At 49.6% G+C, this 21414-nt stretch overlaps 1 protein-coding gene across 1 annotated transcript in view; it reads right to left on the bottom strand.

Moving 5' to 3' along the window:
* The window catches only part of PAPPA (pappalysin 1), a 233049-nt gene that overhangs the window by 185704 nt on the left and 25931 nt on the right, over positions 1-21414 (bottom strand). Inside the window, exon 2 of the mRNA XM_032865711.1 lies at positions 13453-14515. Coding sequence (XP_032721602.1) covers positions 13453-14515 — 1063 coding nt within the window. The remainder of the gene's footprint in view (positions 1-13452; positions 14516-21414) is intronic.

Below are 21414 nucleotides of genomic sequence, written 5' to 3'. Positions count from 1 at the left end.
AGAGGCATGATTCTCTTTTTAGATTGCTCATGAAACTGGCCTTTGCTTCCTTAGCTCCCAATGCCTGCTGTCTTTCTCCCATCAGGGTACCCTGCTCCCACCATTGGACCAGGGTGCTTCTCTCCTCCACAGGTGGCTGACCTGTTTCTACGACTCGCACGGCAAGTCCTGTAGCACTGCCCATTCCCAAATTCTGATTGCAGCCTGTCATTCCCCAGGAGGGTCTTGAGTCCCTGAACCACTACTCCAATTTCAGAACATACCAGACCATTTGAAAGTGATTATCAAATATACAGATCAAAGCTACTCAAGGCAACTCATAAAAGCAAGATAAACCTCAGAATGTTTATTGCATCCATATCCTTGTTGCAATTAACAAGCGTTCCCCAAGCTGTGGCCAGTTCTGAACCCTGGATTCTGTGTCTTTATCCCAAGGGTCCTAATGATCTGGACTTTATTCTCTTGCTTAGTTTCACTGTCAGAAATGTCTAAATCTGCCTCTCTTGTAAGAAGAGGCACGGAAAAAAAAAATAGAGTGCTTTGGAGAGTTTATTAAATTCTCAGAATCCTGAATGATCGGTTTCCAAAATAACAGCTCTTGCACAGAAGTCTGACACACAGTCTAAGAAAAATGTAACAGCACCAATGAAAGAGCAATTGAAAAATCGATCATTCTTTCATTCATTTATTGAATAAGTCACTCGTTCAATGCCTCCCCTCCTCCTCCCTCCCTCCCTGCTTGCCTTCATTTTCCTTTCTTCTCTCCCCTCTGCAAATCATTCATTCATTTGGTTCCTCTTTTGTTTGCCAGTCCTTACAGAGATTCTATTATAACCATGCCCTAAGCTAGCAACTGGGCACACAAATATGAAAGCGAAACAATTTTCACTCTCAAAGGGTTAGCAGTTTGATGAAGGAAATGAGACAAATAACCAGACGATCACAACATAATATGATAATACGAATAAAGCCCACCATGTGGGGGAGTTCATGACACACTGGCACTGTTGAAGTACTTTTCAAAATGATCTCTTTGAAGCTTTACAAAAACCCTATGTGTTCAGGAGGAGTATCCCTTGTTGACAGGGGAAGAAATCAAGACCCAGTGAGGTGACACCATTTTTCTAAGGTCCCTCTACCTGGTTACGAGTGTGGGAGGCGGGATATGGCTGCTCATCTGTTGATTACCACAGACCATATCCCTATCATTAATGTCTTACCTTCTCTTATGATGTGTGTTATCACAGAGGAGGAGCTGAATGGGAGAGAAGAAAAGAACAATGACACTTACCCAGCTGAAGGTGGCTAAGACATCGCTGGGCTTTTCAGATGAAGAAAAAACCTTGGCTGGGTGTCAGACCAAGTGTAAGAGACTGGGTCAAGGGCAGAGGCTCCAGAAAGCCAGAAAGTGAAAGAGCAGGGAAAGGGTGGAACCTTGCAAGGTGGCTGGTGCCCTTGCAAAGCTGGGAACATGGGAGCAACTCCACAAGGCAGGTCTGGAGGGCTAAGCAATGGCCACATCAGACAGGTCTTATATACCAGGTTATAGAGGATGTACAGTGTCCTGAAGGCTCCTGAGCAGACCCTTTCTTTCCTTTGTGGAGGGATGTGGAAGATGGACCAAGGGAGGGATGGGAATAAAGGCCCTGGTGGTGGCTTACAAAAAAGCAGATGGGTCTGAGACTATCGAAGAAAGACAGGTATGCATACGTGCTTGCTGGGTGGGGGCAGAGGAAGAGGAGGTGAAATGATGGCTATGGATTCTCATTTGGGCCACTGGAGCATTTCTCATTTATCAGGTTCAGATTCTATACATCAAAGTCCCTCATATTGCTGCCTGAAACTCTAGGCCCAGCAGGAGAGCTGGCTCACTGGGGTTGTGCCCTCTGCCGAGTCACGTGCAAGGTCAGCTCTCAGGAAAGTCATTGGTCCGCAGCATTCTGCGGAATAGGATCAGGATGAGACCCGGAGAGGAGTGGGATGGAGAATCCTGGGAGTTCAAATACAGGAGAAGGTGCTGACTCAGAAGTAAGTAGGCCAATGGAGAGGTTCTCAGAGCTCTGGATCTTTTAAAAAAAAATGAGGAGGAAGTAGCAACTAAAAGAGGGTGTGAAGATGAGCCCTCCCCGCCCCCCAAAAAAAAACCCCACACCATTTAAGATGGCCTTCACATAATAAAATAAATTGTCCTGGAGTGGAGTGGTTCTCCTAAGGAAAGAACAAGATAATGTCAGAAGAGAGGACGCCAGTGATCAATGAATACCTTTTCGCTAGGATCTACTCAGCTCCTATTTTTCTCATTTTGTCTTTTTGAAAATGGCTTTCAGAGACTGCTGGGGCAGACAGCAAAGAGTCAGAACACCTGGTTCCTGGCAAGCACCGCTCTACTCCGTTGGTTAGCATGACTCAGCCTAGAAGTGACTCTGACCCCTGATGAGTCAAGTGCCCATCCTCTGCATCGCTCAGACCTTGGACTTCTCTATAAAGCATTTATCCAGCTAGCTACTTATCTACCTGCAGGAAATTCTGTGAGTGCAAGATCACACCTTTCTTGTGAAATATTCATTGCTGGTACTCTAGCACCTAGCACTGCACCTGCCCATGTGTGTGCACACGTGCGCACGTGTGTACACACACACTCACACACACACACACATGCACACACACACACTATGGAAGTAATAGTCACCTCCCCAAGATCTTTTCTGGGGGTTCTATAACCTCTGCTTTGATAGCCCCATATTCTCGGAGTTAACTTCTTTTCAGAAAGCCAAGAAGCATGAAGAACACTGTGATAAGCAAGGAAAATAAGAAAGTACGACGGTGTGTTCAGAAGTATCAAAACAGTAACATGCCCATCCCACGTCAAACGACTGTTTTCACAACACAAAGTGTGCCGTTCCTGAGCCCACAAGTGAGCTCTTCCCGCCACCTCCCTTTCTTCTTAGAGGATCGAAACCACAATTGATAAATAATAGAACTGACCACATTCGGCAGAATACACACCGCTCACCAGCAGCCCTGTGGCTTGTCATCCAGTTGAAGTACAATGAAAGAGAGCCAAGTCACCCTTTTTCCTAAGTTGTAGCAGCTACCACGTCCTGGGTACAGGCGATACTTCAGCAGACTGTGTAGTTTGGCTCTAAATCTGAGCCACATAAACCATAGAACTTATGTGACGACTGACTGACTAATATTGTGTTTGGGAAGGACAGAGCAAGAATTACAACATCGTCACCGATATGTGTCCATTGGGCAATTTCTAGATTTTAGCCTGAACTGTGGCCTCATACAAATTGCCTGATTGTAGGCAAATAGCAGAATCATGTACAGACACAACTATATGGTCACTACAGTAGGTGGAAATCTCTCTGGACGACCTGAACAGGTCTAATAACGTCCCCAAATTTGGGTCCATACCGGGGTTAAAAACGGAGAGCTCTCGAAGGGTCATGTGATGATCGAGGAGTTTAAGCATGGGGAAATAACGCTGAAGAGTGATGAGGTCGTCAGGCTATCGAAAGTAGAATGAAATTCAAATGGATTTTTGGAAGGAGGATGCCACTCTCAGGGTTTAAGGGAAAATAAAATGGCAGACACACAGACTGCCCAAGACAGGGTGCCACCATCAGGCGGTCACAGAGATCTGAGAGTCAGGAGTCAGAATCTTTCCACTTGTCAGAGTAGAATTGTTCCTTCACGACTACGCTGAACACATCGGACTCAATTGGTCAGAGGGGCTGGCAAGTACTTTGAAGGCCGGGGGATGGTCTCTTATATCCCCGGATGTCCCCAGTGTCAACACACAGCCTTGCTCATACCTTCCCGGGATCAAGCTCCTTCCCTCTGTATTCCAGCTGCAGTCCCCATAGGCCTGTAAACTGCATTACAACATCTGATCTGAAAATGTATGAATAGTAACAGCTCTTAGAAATATCCTATGCAAATCCTCCCATTTTACGGATGAAGAATTTAAAATAAAAGAAGTGGCTTTAACCATGCTGGCTACGAAGTTACTGGAAATAGCTAGTCACTTCCTTCCTCATGTTTTGCCAAGCCACAGGGCAAACTATGTTTTTCTACCATGAATCCTCCTGGGAAAGAGCTGTGTCCCTCTCAAGTCTCTCTACCACCCTCTGTAAGAGCCCGAGATTGTCCATGCTTGTGTGGAGCTCTGGTCACCCACCACTGCCCTCTGTGGCCACACAAATCGTTTGGGAGCCAGGATTCAAGCTCAAGGCTGGGGGCTGTGCTGTTTGTCTGAACTCGAAAAAGGCTGGCATCACAAATGTCGGACACCTGAAATGGAGACCCTAATCTCCTCGCCCTCTGCCCTACACCACCAGATCACCCACTAACTGAACACGGAAAAGATAAAGAAAGAAAGGCACAGAGAGAGGCAGACAAAACAAAGAGACCAGGGAGATGGCAGCCTGTTGGATTTAGGCAAACAAACCTGTGAGCAAGACTCACTGTGGTTCACCCATGAGTTTTGTGCTTCCAGAAAGTGAGAGCGGGGGTGCCGAAGTCCCCTCACAGGAGATGGAGAATTGGGCAGCTGGGAGTCTGCAGGTACAAGCTGAGCTACAAACAATTTACAGGAATGTGTTTCCCTAAAGCAAAACATCCTGGTGTCTGCCCATTTCACCCTCCCTCAAGCCCCCACTGCTTTGTTTCCCACCCTGAACGGGCGTCTGGCCGAGCTGAGGCTGTCATGAGTGGTCAATGTCACCAGTGGATGGTGAAAGAAACAGGAGAGTGCTGATGAGGCCAGACCGGGGTGGAAAAACCCCAACTGCCTCCCCCTGGGGCCGAGAGGGCACCAAGCGCTCCCATCCATCCATCCATCCATCCATCCATCCGGAGAGCTGGAAATGGAAAGGCACCTCCAGGAAAAAGGGTGAGACAGGGAGCATCTGCAAATTGCACCTACAAACTCTGAGACAGAGATCCTGCTGTGGTCAGAGTCACAGGCATGAGCAGGCGTCTTGTGCTGCCTCTCACATGGCCCGGTGAGGTTCCGAGAGCCCCTGGGGTGCCCACCCGGCTTCCAGCTCCTTCCCTAGGATGCGTGAGAGCTACACAGCCAGCCCCATCCTGGGATCCCAGACACACCTTGGCTTTATGCTGGGGATGCCTAAACTCACAGCAATTTGCTGCTTGGGACAATGAGCGTGGTACCATTTAGCATGCACAGGGCTTTTGGAGTAAGGACAATCTTTTTAAAATGGAACCTGCAGGAGCCAAATTGAAAGGGCCTTTGGTAGTAGAGCAGGACTAGCTCGTCTACAACGCCCGCTGCAGCCCGAAGGTTCCAGGGAGGGGGCTCAGGATCCAGAGGGGGCTGGGAATTAGGGAATATGTGTGTAAGAGGTCAGAAGATTTCCCAGCGATGGAAAATCCCCAACCACCGTTATTTTGACTGCTCACTCAATGGCGGGCGCTGGGGTAAAGGACTGACCCCTGCATCATTTCACTGAATCCTCTGAGTCCCTCAACGCAGTAGCCTGCAGTACCTTCATCCCTGACTTTATGGAAGAAGCACCTGAGCCTCTGATAAAGTTGGAGACTTGCTCAAGGTCATGGAAATGTTTAAATGGCTTGATTTCAAGTACACTTGGTCTCCAAAACTCACATTCTTACGTTTTTTTGCAAGACTATCACTATCCTCCACAGCTTCTCACGGGTCCCTGTTTTGAGCTCCTGAACATTGCACGGAGAAACCACCACCAGCTCTCTTTGCTCCATTCCCTCCTCTATCTTGATCTCAAAGACCAAAGTCACCTGCGCAGTGTCACAGATGGGACCTCTGAGTAGAGGTGGACTCTGTTGAGATGAAAAGCATGAAGGTAATCCAGACGGAAGCAGAGAAAATGGGACCCCGCCACGCGTGGCCTGGAGAGAGGTATTTCTGCGTCCACACGCAAGCGGGCGCATAGGCTGGGGACGGTCAAAAAATCTAGGCCCCTCCATCAGATTGGCTCATCACCCCTGGTGACCAATGCCAACACCACCTGGGATCATTCCAGGCGGAAATATGTCCTCGAACACAGTTCGGCATTTGGGTCATTTCAAAAATAAACTAGTGTGCGAGCTCAATGGGTTGGATATGTTATATGGTCTTTATTTAAAAATACCAATTCTGTGGCCAGTCCTAAAAAAACAAAAAAGTCAGTATTTTAAGAATGAAAGTAATCTGTGTAAATGTCCTCAGTGTGTGCCCTGCTGTTCCATCCAGGCCTTTTTTTTTTTTTTTTTTTTTTTATGAGCCTGCAGAAAGTCAGTCTCCAGAAAACAATGCTGATTGAGAGGGGTCCCTGTGTGTACCCGAGAAGGGAGGGGACTCTGCACCTACTATGTGCCACACACTGTGACCGGCGGCTTGACACAGATGACTTCCGCTAAACTGCACGATGCACGGTCGGAGAGCTGTCCTCGCCCAATTCTTACAGAAGAGAAACCAGCAACTCTTATTGAGAAATGAGCCAAGGTCAGACAGCTAACGAAGAGTGGAACCAGGATACGGACCCTGGTCAGTCTCCAACACATATCACTTTTCCACTATACCAGGCCTGACTCCAGTTATTGCTTTAATGAATATTAGTCACATTAAATAAACTCTGATATTCTGATTATAAAATTCCAAGCAATTTCTCTTACACGATTACTGGGAAAAGAACGAACAAAGTTACTGAACAAATAACAAAGCCCTCTTTCATCTGTGTGCTCGTTAACTCTTCCCAGAACTCTTGCTGGGATAGTATTTTATGTGACCCTCAAGGCAATCACGTGATTCAGCTGGTCAGATACTATTATGATTCCCTTTCCATAGATGTGGAAATGGGGGTTCCAGGAGATTACGAGACTGGCCCGTGACTGCACAGCTAAGATGTGGCTGAGCTGGGGCTAGCATCGATTCCTCCTGAATCCTCCCTCCGTTCTGTGTTAGTCTGATTCTCAGAGCTCCACAGCCAGAAAAAAACAAACCTTGGCATTCAACCCCGCTTAGACCCAAGTAGACTTACCTTTTTCTGGAACCCTCCCCTCACCTTCCTACCTCAATCTCTTTGTTCCTTTCTGTCATTACAGAGCCTGTGAATTCTGGTGGTCTGTTTGTGTACCTCCTTCTCCCAGAAAACCTTTTCTGACTTCCTCGCACCACAGGCATCCTGCCTTTTTCTCAGAGCTCACGTAAGCCTGATTGTCTGTGTGGCTCACTGGGAAATTAATCATCTGCCTTCTCACCACCTCTTGAATGACTGTAACAAAATGTCATTAAACCACACAGTATAAGCACCTTCAGGACAGAGATCACGTGTTGGATCCCCGGGGCATTTACCACAGTCTCCTGGGCACAAAAGTGTCTTAGCAAAATATGGACAATGCGGAAGAACGTGACCATCCTTGACAGAATGTTTCCAAGTTGCAAATCCCAAGCTTCTAAGAGACCATGGTGATGGGAGGAGGGTAGAAAGGCCTTGAAATTAGGAGATGAGATCCTGGGTCTTGCCCTCGGCTTGGCCTCACTCTCGCTGGGAGGCCTGGGTCAGTGCTAGCCCCTCTTGGGAGCTCGGCCTCCTGATCTATAGCAAGAAAAGGCCAGACCCTGCCACTGCTCCTTTCAGCTCAGAAAGTCCCTGACTCCACGCAACTTTTCCCGATTTGGGGAGAACTCGGGAGAAGGAAGTCTATGTTTCATGAGATCATCCCAAAAAGGAAGAGACCCCAACATGTAAAGGCAAACCATTTAATGGTCTCTGACAAGGACTCAGGGAGGCCACTTAGGACAACTGTAGTGCCAGCAGAGGGGTCGAGGAGCCTGCCTAAGGCTTACTGCAGTCCTTTCCAAAGACTTCCAGCAATGTCAGCTTGAGTCCAAAAAAAGTAACATAGCCCCCGGGGAATGCCCTTGTTGCATTAAAAATAATAATAAAGGAAAGACAAAGAAAATGTTTTCCTATGAGCCAACAGTGTACAAGGGAAGTCTTTTTCTATCTTCCAATTGCATTTAAGTACATATTCACAGATAAAGGTCAAGTTCACCCAACCGTGCCATAGCTTGCAGTTTGGAGGATCCAAACAGAAGCTTGGTGGGTTTGTTGCAATGTACTCTCGCAATGGGGTGCATGCAGCCCAAAGTGTCAAATACCCCCTGAGTTCCTGATGCCAGGGGTTTCCCTTAATATCCAGGTTTTCCCTTTTATCTATAAAAAGGCATGTGAAGTGCATTCTAACTTGTTAGTAGACATCTCTAATGGCTGCAGATGAAATTCTGCCTACCTGGCTCCTCTCCACCACTGGTAAAGAACAGCCAAGTTCATTGGAATGTTTTTTTTTTTTTTCTCTAAATGACCAGTCTGATAGAAAAACGTTTACTCCTCACACAGACGGGTCCTCCTGGCTGACACTGGGGAGCCTTCTTTCACACCCGTGATCACAATGGCATGCTTTCTTGTCTGTCTTTTCCACTAGATGGTGAGCTCCAAAAGGCAGGGGCTGGGCCTGAGCATTCAACAAACATTTACTGGGAGAGGAAAAGAAGAAAGAAAGGGACGGAAATAAAGGAAGGGAAAGCAAAGGAGGGGAGGGGAGGGGGAAGAGAAGGGAGGAAAAGGCAGAAGGAAATAAAGAAAGGGAGAGAAGGAGGAAGGAAGGATTTAGCTTGACATTAGTTTGCCAGGAGATAAAGTAGACCCTCCCCTGCTTACATCTGGGTCCCAGCCATACTGAAGACTCATTCTCCAAGCGCTTCCTCCCCTCCTGTCCCCTTGCTTCTCTCGTACCCTCTGCATGGGCTATCTTTCTCCATGTTCTGCACATGCTATTTGCCCATCCACATCCACCATCCATCCCTCTCCACCCTGCTCTGTGTCCTTGGGAGACTGGCTTCACTGGGGTGCATCTGTGGGTTCCTTTGTCCTGTGGCTTCTAGAAGAAGACAGGGAAGCAGAAGGGAATGACAATGTAGCATTTACTCTCCAGGCTCCCTTCTGGCCTGGGGGCTACAGGAGGTTGGCAACCCCTCTTTAGGGAGAGTCACGGCTTCTGCCCAGGGGTCCTCTGCACACAGTCACTAGGTTCCCAAACCACTCTGTCTTCTTGTCCCTCCAGACCAAGGATACAAATGGCTCTCCACTGTTGCTGACTCTGGCCTTGGCAATTGTCAAGGTCTGCCTACCCTGTTGTAGATAGCTTCTCCTTCCAATGTATCCCTCCTTCAACTCTCCTTAACTGTTCCATTTGAATGTATCACCTGTTTTCTGCCAGGATCTGGCCTATGCAGCCTGCATCTCTACCTCGGAAAGTGTTGCCCCATCTCCAGCTGCCCTCAAAGCATGTCTCCGCCAGCCAACGCACGTTGTCCTCCTTGTCCAAGCAGATCTCTGCTTTCCAGAGCTCTGTCCCACTGCGTGTCATGGATCAGAGTTTCTTTTGGGTGAATATGGTTCCCCCACCAAAATGAAAGCTCCTCAATGGTGAGGAGTGCCTCCCACCCCTTCCGGCATCCCCAGTGAAGAGCAGAGGGCCAGGCAGGGATGCACAGACCCAAGAGATGTCTGTTTGCAAATGTTACTGTGTGGTTCCATTACCATGACTGGAGGAAGATAGCAGCAAAAAGTCAGGCTGTGCTGGGCTCAACCCCAAGCCCATCAAGGCTACTCTCTACAGCATTGCCACGATCCTCGCTGTGCATGCTTCAGGTGACGGGGTGATCACTCACCCGCAGAGAGGTGCTCCCCTAGGACCATCACTCTGAGGGGGGATGACATCATCTGTTACTCAGCTCTGAGCTGCCGCCTATAATTACAACACTCTGGTTCCAGCCAGGGCTTAGAAACCATATAGAGGAATTCTGCTCCCTTTCCTACAGGACAGGCCCTTAGAGACTTGAAGTGTGTATACCATCGCCCTATAGTCTTGGCCCCAGGAGAAGTTGCTCATCGTGCCAAACATCTTCACACGGTTATGATATAAGCTCCTGCCTCTCACTGTCCAGTCCCCACCCCCTTTTTTTTTGTGCTTCCTCCACTGGTTGCTGTTATTCTAGATCCTTAAGAAGGAAAACTGGCCGCCAAGATAGCTCTGATGGTTCTACAGGGGTTCATGGAAGCCCAAGGCCGTCATCAGCTTCTCTTCCAAACTCACTCATTCAGGCACTCCACAATCCCAAGCTCTCAGGGATAATTGGGGAGAGTGAGAATAGAACATGAAGGGGCAGGGATGTGTGACTGTCCAGAATGTCAGGGCAGTCCTGGACAGCTGTGTCACCGCAGATGACCAGGAGTCAGAAATCCAGAGCAACCTTATCTCTAGTGTGACTACTAATGGACAGTGTGAGCTCTGGTCTCTGTTTCCCTCTATAGGGCAGAAGGGGCTTGGACCAATGATCTCTGAGGATGTTTCTAGGTCCAACACTTGACCTAGGATTAGGTGCTCTCCTGGAGTCCAAACATGTTAAAAGATACACTTCTCTGACAGAATTCACCCATCTGTCCAGCTCCATTACTAGGAATCTTATTATACTCAAGGGAATCGCTACGTAAATTGTCAGAACAGCAAATTTTAATCAATGCCGCTCAAGGGGGGCAGGGCACGGACTGCTTTGGCGTGGTGCATGCAGGAATGGAGAAACTTTTCAAGAACTCTGACACTGACACTCTGGTGGTATTTCATTTTATATGGATTCATTTTTTGCTGTATATTTCAAAGGTATTGGTTTGCAATATACAGGGGAGAAAAAAACAACAAAACTGGTGCCTTACCATAGACTGAGAAGTATTCAATAGTTTTATTATCTTTACCCATTAAGAGAGAAAAAAGAGAGAGGAGGGCAGAAAAAGAGGGAGGAAGAGAGGGAGGGAGGGAGAGAGAGAGGACCCTGAGGAGAATGAAGTTCAGCTCTTTATTAAAAATCACCTAGATAACGTCAATCAAATTTTCACTGCTTCTACTAAAGGTGCCTGCCTCCCTCCCTCCTTTCTCTCTGTCTCCCTCCCTCCTTCCCTCCCTCCCTTTTCTTAAAGTCACAAAGCAAATATTTTTTTGCAAACGTCCCCAGGTTCCTCTCTGCACACAGGAAAGCCAAAATAGCCTGGACACCGTCATTCCTGGCCCCGTCAGGAGATGACACATTGCCTGATGGGGCTCACCCGGGGCTCATGACCTTCCCAGCTGGCAAACAAGTGCCCTGGCGTGAGTGGTCACAGAGCTGGCACACAGCTGTTCCCGGACATTCTGGGCAGGCAGTCCCGTGACTTAGAAAAGGGGAGGCCGTTGGAGGCTGCCAACTCTGTCTGCTGATGGTGAGGTATCTGGGATGGGGCCCCACGGCCCCTCCATACCAGGACAGTGCTGGCTGCCCTCGGTCCTGACCCAATCAACTCAGCGGTTTTCCCCCAAGGCCTTGTGAAGGCGCCCTGCCTACCAACCCTGCCCTTCAACTCTGCCTCTTACTGCTTCTCAGGCTTAAAAATCCTTCCCTTCAGTGGGAGCTTTAGAGTCAACAGACCTGGATGTGAGTCCAAGCTCTCCATTTACTAGTTGAGTGACCTTGGCTAAATCCCTAGGTCAGTCTGGATCCTTGCGGCACAATAGGGCTAAGGGTACCCACCCTCCTGGTGCTGAAGAAGCAATTGTTGTAGGAATGGATGAACGAATGAATGAATGAATGGGCAAATGAATGAAAGCAGGAATGAAGGAACAAATGAACGTGGAAATGGGTGAGGGACATGCAGCTATCCGTGGCACTTTGCCCTCCTCCGTGCCCACTCTGCCTGAGCACGCGGGTACGTCCTGGGAGTCCAGCTCTGTAGAGCACATGCTGCCTTAATCTCAGAGACTTGCATTTGTGACTTAGCTGAATGACTCTCCTAACCCATGACCTTGGCGGAGTCATTGCCTCCACTCAGCCCTTCTAGCTCCCTGTCGGTCAAATGCAAATACTAACCCCTGTCTTGCCTTCCTTACCAAATTCTGTCAAAGCCCAAAGGAGAGCAGAGATGAAAGTGCATTGTGACCTGGAAGGAACCAGCCACACAGCAAGGCTTCTTCCCACTTGGGCCGCTTGTGTCTCTGAACAAGGTGGGAGTCCAGGGCCCGCCTGGTGCCAGCAGGCTGAGCTGACGTGCTTTCTGGCTTGCTGCCAGGCACGACATTCTCCTGCCAGCATCGCCATTCCTTTGCACATAGGTATTTTGTCTGTGCATGGGAGGCCCTTGCTTTTTTGAGAGAGACATAAAGAGAAGAGTCAGCAGAAAACCTGCAGAGGTCGGCAAGTGTGCTCGAGCTATCAGCAAGTCCAGGGTCCTGTGCGCTGGACAGAATGGAAAAGTCCAGCGTGAATCTGGGAGATGAGGAAAGTGGATGCTGACTGTCTCTCTGGCTTGGAACTAGTTCCTCTGAGTCCCATATTGAATATAGATCACCACGGGTTCACCTCTGGGCTTTTCCTTGGGGGTGCTGTTTAGAGTTGACAGTGCAAGCAGAGGCTAAGGAAAGCCTTGGACAGAAGTGTCCCCTTTCTGCCCTCTTCTCCGCAGTGGATGACATGTCCCTCTGCCCAGAGTGCCCTCCTCTCTCCCCCAACCCAATCTTGGATGTCCAAACCAGATCGGAGCTTTTCTGAGATATTCGAGTGCCAAGTCAGTTTTTTTCTCTTTGATCTCCCTTGGCATTCCCTAAAAACAGCGCACAGCACACAGCACTTTCCTGACACAAGTAAGGACAAATATGCTTACTGAGACCTCAGGGCCGGCCAGCCACGAGCAGTGGGACCATGCGCTACACGCCCCCTCTCCATCTCCAGAGCAGCTTCACAAAGCAGGTGCTGTTATCGCTCCCATTTTACAGAGGAAGGCATGGCTTCTAAGAGGTCACAGAGCGAGGAAACAGTATGGCTGAGACCCGAACCCAGGCTGTGCGACCCAGCTGACCCCGGATTTACCAGCACAGTGCAACAGAATGAGCACTCGGCCGGGAAGCGTGTTCCATAATGCTCTGTCCAGCACGGTAGCCACTAGAGCCCACGAGGCTGCTGAGTTCGTGAAATGTAGTTTATGGGACTCAGTCCAGATTTTAAATTTATTTAATCTCAACTAATTTAAACAGTCCCAGTGGACTAGGGAACGCGCTGTACCCCACTCTACCACGTGTGTTATGACAGTTACCCATTATGTGACTCACACTACCCAGTTTTGACTCTGAGCTCTTTAAGACGGGGTTGTCCTCTTTCATAGCCCACTGCGGGGGCTCAGCGAATACTGTTTTGGTGGGCTATCTTTGCATATCCCCACAAGAGATGTGTAAGAGGTTGGCTCAGTCACCAAGCTACCGTGCAAACCAGAAAATCTACAAAGTTCTGGAACCCCTAGGGCTCTCAGGCACCTCGCCTATGCAATGCTGAGGGGACCGAGTCAGCTCACAGCTGGGCACTGCCTGCCTGGCAGGTGTTACCTGTGTGGAGAGTCGGGGTCGAAGCAAGTCTTGGTGACATCCGTGATTTCGGGGTCGCAGCACTCTCCGCCATCAAAGTTGAACCGTTCATAATTACAGTCCATGTCGCACACCCCGTTGTGCTGCTTCTTCACAAAGGCAGGGTGGCGCAGGTGGCGGCAGTCCCCGCCGTCGTGGCCGGTCAGCGTGTGGTTGCACTCGAGGTCGCAGCTCTCATCCCCAATCTTGCTGATGTCGCAGTTGGCCAGGACGAGGCGGTGGCGCAGGGAGGAGTTGCTCACCTCGAGCACCTCCAGATCCCAGGAGATGTTGTAGTGTCTGAAGGCCTCGGCCAGCTGCCGGTGCTGGAAGTCGATCTGCTGACGGCTCACAGTGGGGTTCTCATGGTTGTCGTCATGGAGGTTGACCACGCGGTAGCGCACCACCTTGGGTCGGCGGAACCGCGGGAGCTGGTTGTAGCTGGCAATGACCTCTGTGTTGTCACACAATGTCTGCCCACACAAGGGAGGCTCCAGACTTGTGTCCAGCAGGAAGCCGTGGGCACCGCTGAGTTCCACTTGGGGGATGTTACCATCCTTCATGGGGGACCAGGTGTGCTTCACGTTGTCCCAGTTCTCCTGGAGGAGGAGCTGAGGTAGAGGCGCGTGGAGGCCATGGGTTTCCATGTCGAGCAGTACCTCCCGCTGAGTCCGGGCCACCTTCCACAGACTGAAGCGCTCGATGTAGCCCCGGTAGTTGTGATTCAGAGCACTGCCCCCCAACATGAGCACTTTACACTTCTGGGTCAACGGGCTGAAGATGCCACCCACCTGCTCCCCCGAGGTGGCCACCTGGGCACCGTTCACATAGAGTTTCATCAGCCGCCCGTCATAGGTGGCGGCTAGGTGCACCCACTGGCCTGGGAGGTAGCTGCGGTGGGCATTGATGGTGGTTACTTGCCGGGCTCGGTCTGTCTTCAGGGAGAAAAAGTAGCGTGGGTCTCTGTTGCCTTGGTCACTGACGGTGTGAATTCCCACGACCCATCCTCGGTCACGTGAGGTATAAGAACATTTGTCGTACAGCCCTATGTGGCCCAAAGAGAGAGAGAGAGGCGTCAGTAAAGGATGGAAGAGGGCACTCAGTTACTTCTCTCTGTTAAAACTAGTATGAGGATGTCCTAGCCCAGTGGTTCGCAAACTGTGCCCTACAGGGTCCTCCAGTTCTTAATGAAGCCTCTGGGACCAGACTTAGGACAAGATAAGGGCTAGAGGAACAGGAGGAGCTGGTTTTGGTGGGGGGTTCTCCCCACTACATGAGCCCAAGTGGTTTCACTTTCATTGGTTCTGAACATGGAACATACAGGAAAGATTTCGGTTTGTAGAATGGGTACTTGGGCTAAGAAAATACCAACAATAACAACAATGGAAATCTAAACACCTTTGATTTTGCAAGATTGTTGGAGGGGAAGAGGATATTATAATAAAGAGGGTATTTTAGGGGCGCCTGGATGCCTCGGGGGGGTTAAGCCGCTGCCTTCAGCTCAGGTCATGATCTCAGGGTCCTGGGATGGAGCCCCGCATCAGGATCTCTGCTCGGTGGGGAGCCTGCTTCCCCTCTCTCTGCCTGCCTCTCTGCCTACTTGTGATCTCTTTCTCTATCAAATAAAGAGATTTTTAAAATGTTTTTTAAAAAGAAGGTATTTTAGGGGATGCCTGGGTGGCTCAGTGGGTTAAAGCCTCTGCCTTCGGCTCGGGTCATGATCCCAGGGACTTGGGATCGAGCCCCGCATCGGGCTCTCTGCTCGGCAGGGAGCCTGCTTCCTCCTCTCTCTCTCTCTGCCTGCCTCTCTGCCTACTTGTGATCTGTCAAATAAATAAATAAAATCTATAAAAAAAAAAAAAAAAAAAAAGAAGGTATTTTAGGGGCACTTGGGTGGCTCAGTTGGTTAAGCATCCAACTTGTGATTTCGGCTCAGATCATGATCTTATGGGTGGTAAGACTGAGCCCCCTGTCAGGCTTTGTGCTCAGCAGAGAGTCTGCTTGGGATCCTGTCTCTGTCCTTCTCCCAACTCATGCACATGCTCGCTCTCTCTCAAATACATAAATAAATCCCCCCCAAAATTAAAAAATAACCAAGAGGGCACTTTAAGTGTGGGATGATATATGAGGCAAGAGGAGAATGGGGTGGGGGGTTAGTAATGAGTAGAAGATGCTCATTGAGAAGGAGCACCCCTATTACGGCTGCCAAAACCTTGGGCACACATCACTGCTGGCCATCATCAGATGGCCAGTGGTGGTGAACTGTTAGCAAAGTTGGCCCAGAGAAGCGAGAGTCAGGGGCCACAAAGCTAATGCTTCTACCTTCTAACAGGAGGCCGTCCTGGCTAGCCCTGAAATCCAGCCCCAGAGAAAGGCAGACATGCTTACTGTCTGAGCTGGAAAGATTTTTAAAGAACACTGCTTCCAACTTCTTCACTTCACAGGTGAGGGATCTCAGACCAGGAAAATGAAAAGCATTTGTCAGGTTACACAGAGTCAATGACAAGTTTCTGAGACCCAACTCAGCTTTCTCTGACACTAATGTTAGTATTTGCAAAAGAATGAAGTGAAAAGCATCCTCTTAACATAAAAGATGTGGGGGACTCCTTCATTACTTAAAATCATCCAAGCCTCTGTATTGTACTAAGGTCTGTGTGTGAATTCATTTAATCCACGTAACACCCTTATGGTGATGATGTTAACAGACGCGAGATTCTCAAGAAAGCAAAGAGGTGGATGGGTTAAAGGTCAACTGGCTGGTGAGTGGCTCCTCCATCCATCAGACCCTGGCATTCATCACCCTGTGCACTAACTCTGTGGGTGCTTCCTTCTCCCCCACCAAAGCCACCAGGGATCTAGAACACTCCAACTGCTTGCGAGGGGGCACAAGTTGGGTGTTCAGGAAGGTCCCATGGCTGACGTCTCTAGACTTACTCTGGGAACCCCAGGAAGTCACTTAGCAGATTCTCTCTGGATCGAATTATCCTTATAATCACCAACCCCCATTCCTCAGCTTTTCTGGAATACACCCAGTGTCCTTGGCACAGACAGGCTGTTGGATGGGGAAGAGGACTTTCTAATTAACAGTGTGTTTTAAGTGTGGGATGATGTACGAGGCCAGGTGGGAGGAGAAAGAGAAGGAGATGAGAATGAATACAAGATGCTCATTTAGGAGGACAGTCCCTACTCTGAGCCGGAGACTGGCTGCGGTCACCATAACTTTGAGTGTGCATCTGCCATTAGCGTTCATCAACGAGCATGGAGAGCTTCCAGCAAAATCAATGGAGGAGGCCCACAGGCTCTCTGCTCCTTTGTACCGGGGCCTCAGAACCTGTGTAAATCTCTGTTAGCATCTGATGCAGAGGGCAGTTTTGGCCTGGCATCTGAGTCCGCCTATACCCCTCCTCCCACTCCCTGCCCAACAGTCCCTTAGGCAATGGCTGGGGTCGCCTCACAACGTCAACCTGCTCTCGCTGGCTGGGCAACCTTGGTGAAGCACTAAGTACCTCTTTGGGGTCTTGGTTCTCTATCTGGTGAAGGAGGGGACTGAATGAGTTTCCCCTCACATGCCTGGTTGAAGTCTGCTTCTCTGCGTTTCCAGGTTTTCTCTACCACTAAAACAGAAACCACCTCTTCAAAGAAGCTCTCCATGATAGCCCTGTAAAGAATGCTCATCTTTCCTCTCAACTCATTTTACTTTAGGGCAACTAGACATTTGCTCTCTGGTTTTGGAGTCCCCCTAGATGGAAGGGTTCTTGAAAGGGAGAACTCTGGCTGGACCATCTGTCCCCTGCCTAGGACCTTGTACCATTCCTTGTCTACAGCAGGCGCTCAGCAAGCGTCTCACGAAGGAGCACAGGAAGGATTCCAAATAGAGCCAGAGAAGGAAAAAGGACAAACAGAATCAAAGGCCCTAACTTAGGTCTTTATTAGAGTCAGAAGAGAGGGTGTGTTCTCAGTACCACAGAAAGAGCAGTATCTTTGGACTAGGAGTCATTCTGATGAAAGAGTTACTAAGTCGAACATCAGGGCAACCTCCCTTCACTTCTGCAGGTCTTCCTTCTCTTGCGTAGATCTCCCTTGCAGCATGCTGTCATACTCAAGAGACACAGTGGATACGCCATCCTTGGCATACAGTAGCCATCCAAGTGGGAGCTCATTTTTAAGACGCTGGTGAGTCTGGGAGTGATATCAACGATACCAAGTAGGAAATGACAAGAAACAAAATACAGAAAGGCCAAAGAGAGAAGGCACCCTGAAGGCATCTTGACTAATGCAGCAGGAGTTGGTAGGATGAAGGCTCAAAGAAAGCATGTGTCCTCCCCAGAGCCACTGGCAAAGCCTCCTTAGAAATCACGAATCACATCTGCTTAGCTGCTGTCATGACACTGCGTGTGAAAAGCTACCTCCCTTGGACCCTTCCGAAGCAGAACCTCTGACTCCAGATTTGGAATGAGCTACCCCAGCTCTATGTGTTGCTCCTTGCCACGAGGATCAGTGAGAGCAAAGTTCCTGGAGCCGGAGCCGCCACGCTTGGTCTCCCCCTCCCACCTCTGAGCTCCCTTCTCTTGCTCCCCTGGCGAACCCTCCCCCTTAAAGAGAAAATTCTTCTAATGAGAAAATTAACATCTGAAACAGGATCCCCTTTTCCTCTCTCTTTCTCTCTTTTACTCTCTCTCCCTGCAGGTTTTTTATTTTGCCAGGGGCTCTCCCGTCCCTGGTTTTCCTGTTGCCTTTGGAAGGCGGCTAGCTGGGTGAGCAAGGTAAAATGTTTACACATCTGTAGGGTGCCCTCAGTTCAGAACCTTCCTGGGGCTTGGGACCCGGCTCAAGACCCCTCTGTTTGCAGTTGAAAGGCCAGACTCTGCCACACAGAGCCAAGGACTAAGAGCTGGCTTAGCCCCCAGAGGCAGAGGGGAAGGGCAAAGAGGGGCTCTTCAGTGGAACCAAGAGGAAACGCGTTAAGGGAAATGAGAACCTTGAAGCAGTGGCTTCAGAAGTTCAGAAGAAAATATTTATCTGGAGCCTAAGCGGCAAAAGGAAATCAGTGAACTTCAGCAGGGGTGTTATGGGGGCGGGGATAATGGTGATAGGGACTTATTTCTGTATGCAAATAACCTAATTGACAGTAGTCACACTCAGGGGGCTGTGCCACCAGTCCAGAATCAGGGATCTGGAACCAGAGATCTGGATGACCTTGCCTGGAACAAGTCACACCACCCCTTCTTGCTGCCAGGCTGCTTTTCCCTTCTTGGAAAAAGGAGAGGCTGGGATTAAATGATCCCCCCACCCCTACAATTGAAGAGCTCTTTTGTTCACTGCTAGAATGGTTCCTTGTAAGCAGAAGGAGCTCAGTACAAGTGTTGATTTGAATGTTGGATGCCCTGCGTCATTACTAATGCTCGCGTGCTCAGGTCCCCTCTGCTCTGTGTATCTCCATAAAGGACACAGAACGGTGTTCCCTGGAGGACATGGGCGAACCCCCACGCCCAGCCTGTCCCTCCCCATAGTTGTCCAGGAAGACGGAGATGTAGTGAAGGAAAGAGAGAGAGGCTGTCTGCAGTCTGCACCAGCTGCATGGTGCTGGAAGTTGATCCCAGGGGACACATCCCCATGTGACAGGATGAAAGCTACAGGGTAATCCTGCACACAATCTACATCTAATTAGCATAAGCCCGCCTCAAGGCCATGAGCCTGTGGAAACAGACACCAAAAGTGTGCAGAGCCCGTGAGGTGTGCTGGGCATGCACAGATGGACAGGTCTGGCCCCAGACCTGGAAAGGGCTTGCTCTGGGCCTCGTGGTAATCACTGGTCCCTCGAACCCTGGTCCTCCAGCCCTTCTAATGGGCCCTCATCCTCCCGCAGCTAGGCTTGTTTTGAAAAGGGCTTCAGATGCCCCCAAGAAGCTTGCTGCCTGCTTTTTACGATCTTTCTTCTCATCTACCCACTGAACCTTACCCTGGAGACACAGAGCATACATAAAAGAGGCTAGCGCAAAGGCAAAAGGCTTGTACAGAGTGTCCAGAAACGCTGGCCAGGGCTGTTACCAGGTGTCCACTGGGCTCCGGGCTCACCCTCTCGGGATCAATTGCATGGCACTCTCCCAGGGCAGCTCTGTCCGACCACTCTATTCCACTCCAGGAACAAACCAATCTTCCATCCAACCATCACATCCCTTCCTATCTGAGAACTCTCCTCTTCTGTAATGACTCATCCAATGTCTGTGTTTCCCACCTGTGTGTCTGTCTGGTTCATTTCAAAGTGCCCAGCATGCAGCATGCAGGGCAGACCCTGGTACCTTGCAGGTGCTCTGGAGACTTTGTCATGGCAAATTAAAAATCAAGGAAGGAAAAGAAGGGGGGGAGGTTTCCCTAGTTGGTGTGTTCTTTACAAGAGCATAGTACCCTTTACTTAGAACTCGCTAAGTCCCGTGTGTTCTAGAGTAATTCTTCCACTTAACCTTCACGACGGAACTCTCAGCTTTGCCCATTCTTCAGAGGAAGGAATTCAGAGGAATTCCAAGGCAACAAAGCTTGGAATCCCGGTCTATAGGATTCCCCCCCCCGCCTAGGTGCCTCATCACCCCAGAGCCAAGTGGGCTGTTTGAAGGCACAGCCCCCACCAAAAATATTTCCGTAAGTCCCACAGCGCCAACACAAGGACGTTGAATTGAACTGCAAGCCAGGAGGCTGCTTTTCATGTCCTTCGTCTGCCTGGTCTAAAAAATTGACTAAGAATCCATGATTCTTTATTACTAGGGGTTAATCTGTTCCACTTGGCTCACCCAACTTCCCCGGGACCCAAGATGTGCCAGGAACTTGCTGTCTTTTCAGAGTCCAGAGAACCTTCCGGAGCTTGTCCTCTAGCACCTGGACTTCCCAGCTTTCCCACCTGTTCGTTTCTGACCCAGGTTTGTTCCAACCTGCAGGGTCTATACAGAAATGTTGTCCCCCCCACCCCCAAGGCTGCAGTCACATTCTTAGCTGGCCATCAGCTTCCTTTCTGTTTGTTATGGGCTGAATCGTGTCCCCTCAAAATTTATATGTTGAAGTCCTAACTCTTAGTACCTTAGGAGGTGATTCTTTGGAGGTAGGGTCTATACAGAGGTGATCAAACTCAAATGACGTGCTTCGGATGGGACCTAATCCAGCAGAGCCAGTGTCCTTGTTAGAAGAGGGAACTGAGACACAGGCACGCGCAGAGGCAACAATGGTTGTCTACAAGCCAAGGAGAGAGGACTCAAAAGAAATCCACACTGTGGCCACTTGGTTCTCAGATGCCAAGCTTCCGAACTGTGAGAAAACCAATTTCTGTTGTTTCAGTCATCTGTTCGACAGCACTCTCTCAGGGCAGCCCTTTCAGTCTAGACCACCACCCTTCCACACATCTTCTAAGCTCTCCCATCGAAATTTCTCTAAAAGCACACTGTCCCCTGCCTCGTGCCCAGTTCAGAATCCTCCTCTGGTTAGGACATACGCCTCAATTTACTCAGTTCAAAGAGGGAGCAAAGCGAGGTGCATCAGGAGGACACAAAGACGGGTGTTGCGGTCATCACGCACAGGAAATGTGCTTCACGGGGGAGGGATGCTTCTGTGTCTCAGCTGGATTGTGCAAATCCGTAGGCCCTGTGGGGTGCTGAACAGATGGGTTGCGGCTTCTGCGCCAAGGTGTCTCATGCTCACGGCCGCCTTCTATAACAGGTGCTCTTTATAGCCAAGGAAGCTGAGACTCAGAGAGGTGAGGTCACCTGCCTCAGGTCACACAGCACTAAGTGGTTGGAGGGATTGGAATTAAGGACTCCTGATACCAAGTTCAGTTCCCCCACAGAGGAGTGGGACCTCAGCTATGTCTCCATGCTGTGCATGTGTTTTGTTTTGTTTTTTTTGTGCACCCTGCCCCCCGCCCACCATGTTCTCGGGGCATGGTTTAAACCAACACAAACT

Source organism: Lontra canadensis, unplaced genomic scaffold, assembly GCF_010015895.1.
Source record: "Lontra canadensis isolate GAN:19392208 unplaced genomic scaffold, GSC_riverotter_1.0 scaffold30, whole genome shotgun sequence".
Lineage (NCBI taxonomy): Eukaryota > Metazoa > Chordata > Mammalia > Carnivora > Mustelidae > Lontra > Lontra canadensis.
The sequence above is the reverse complement of the archived record's forward strand: the minus strand, read 5'-3'. Positions and strand labels throughout refer to the sequence as shown.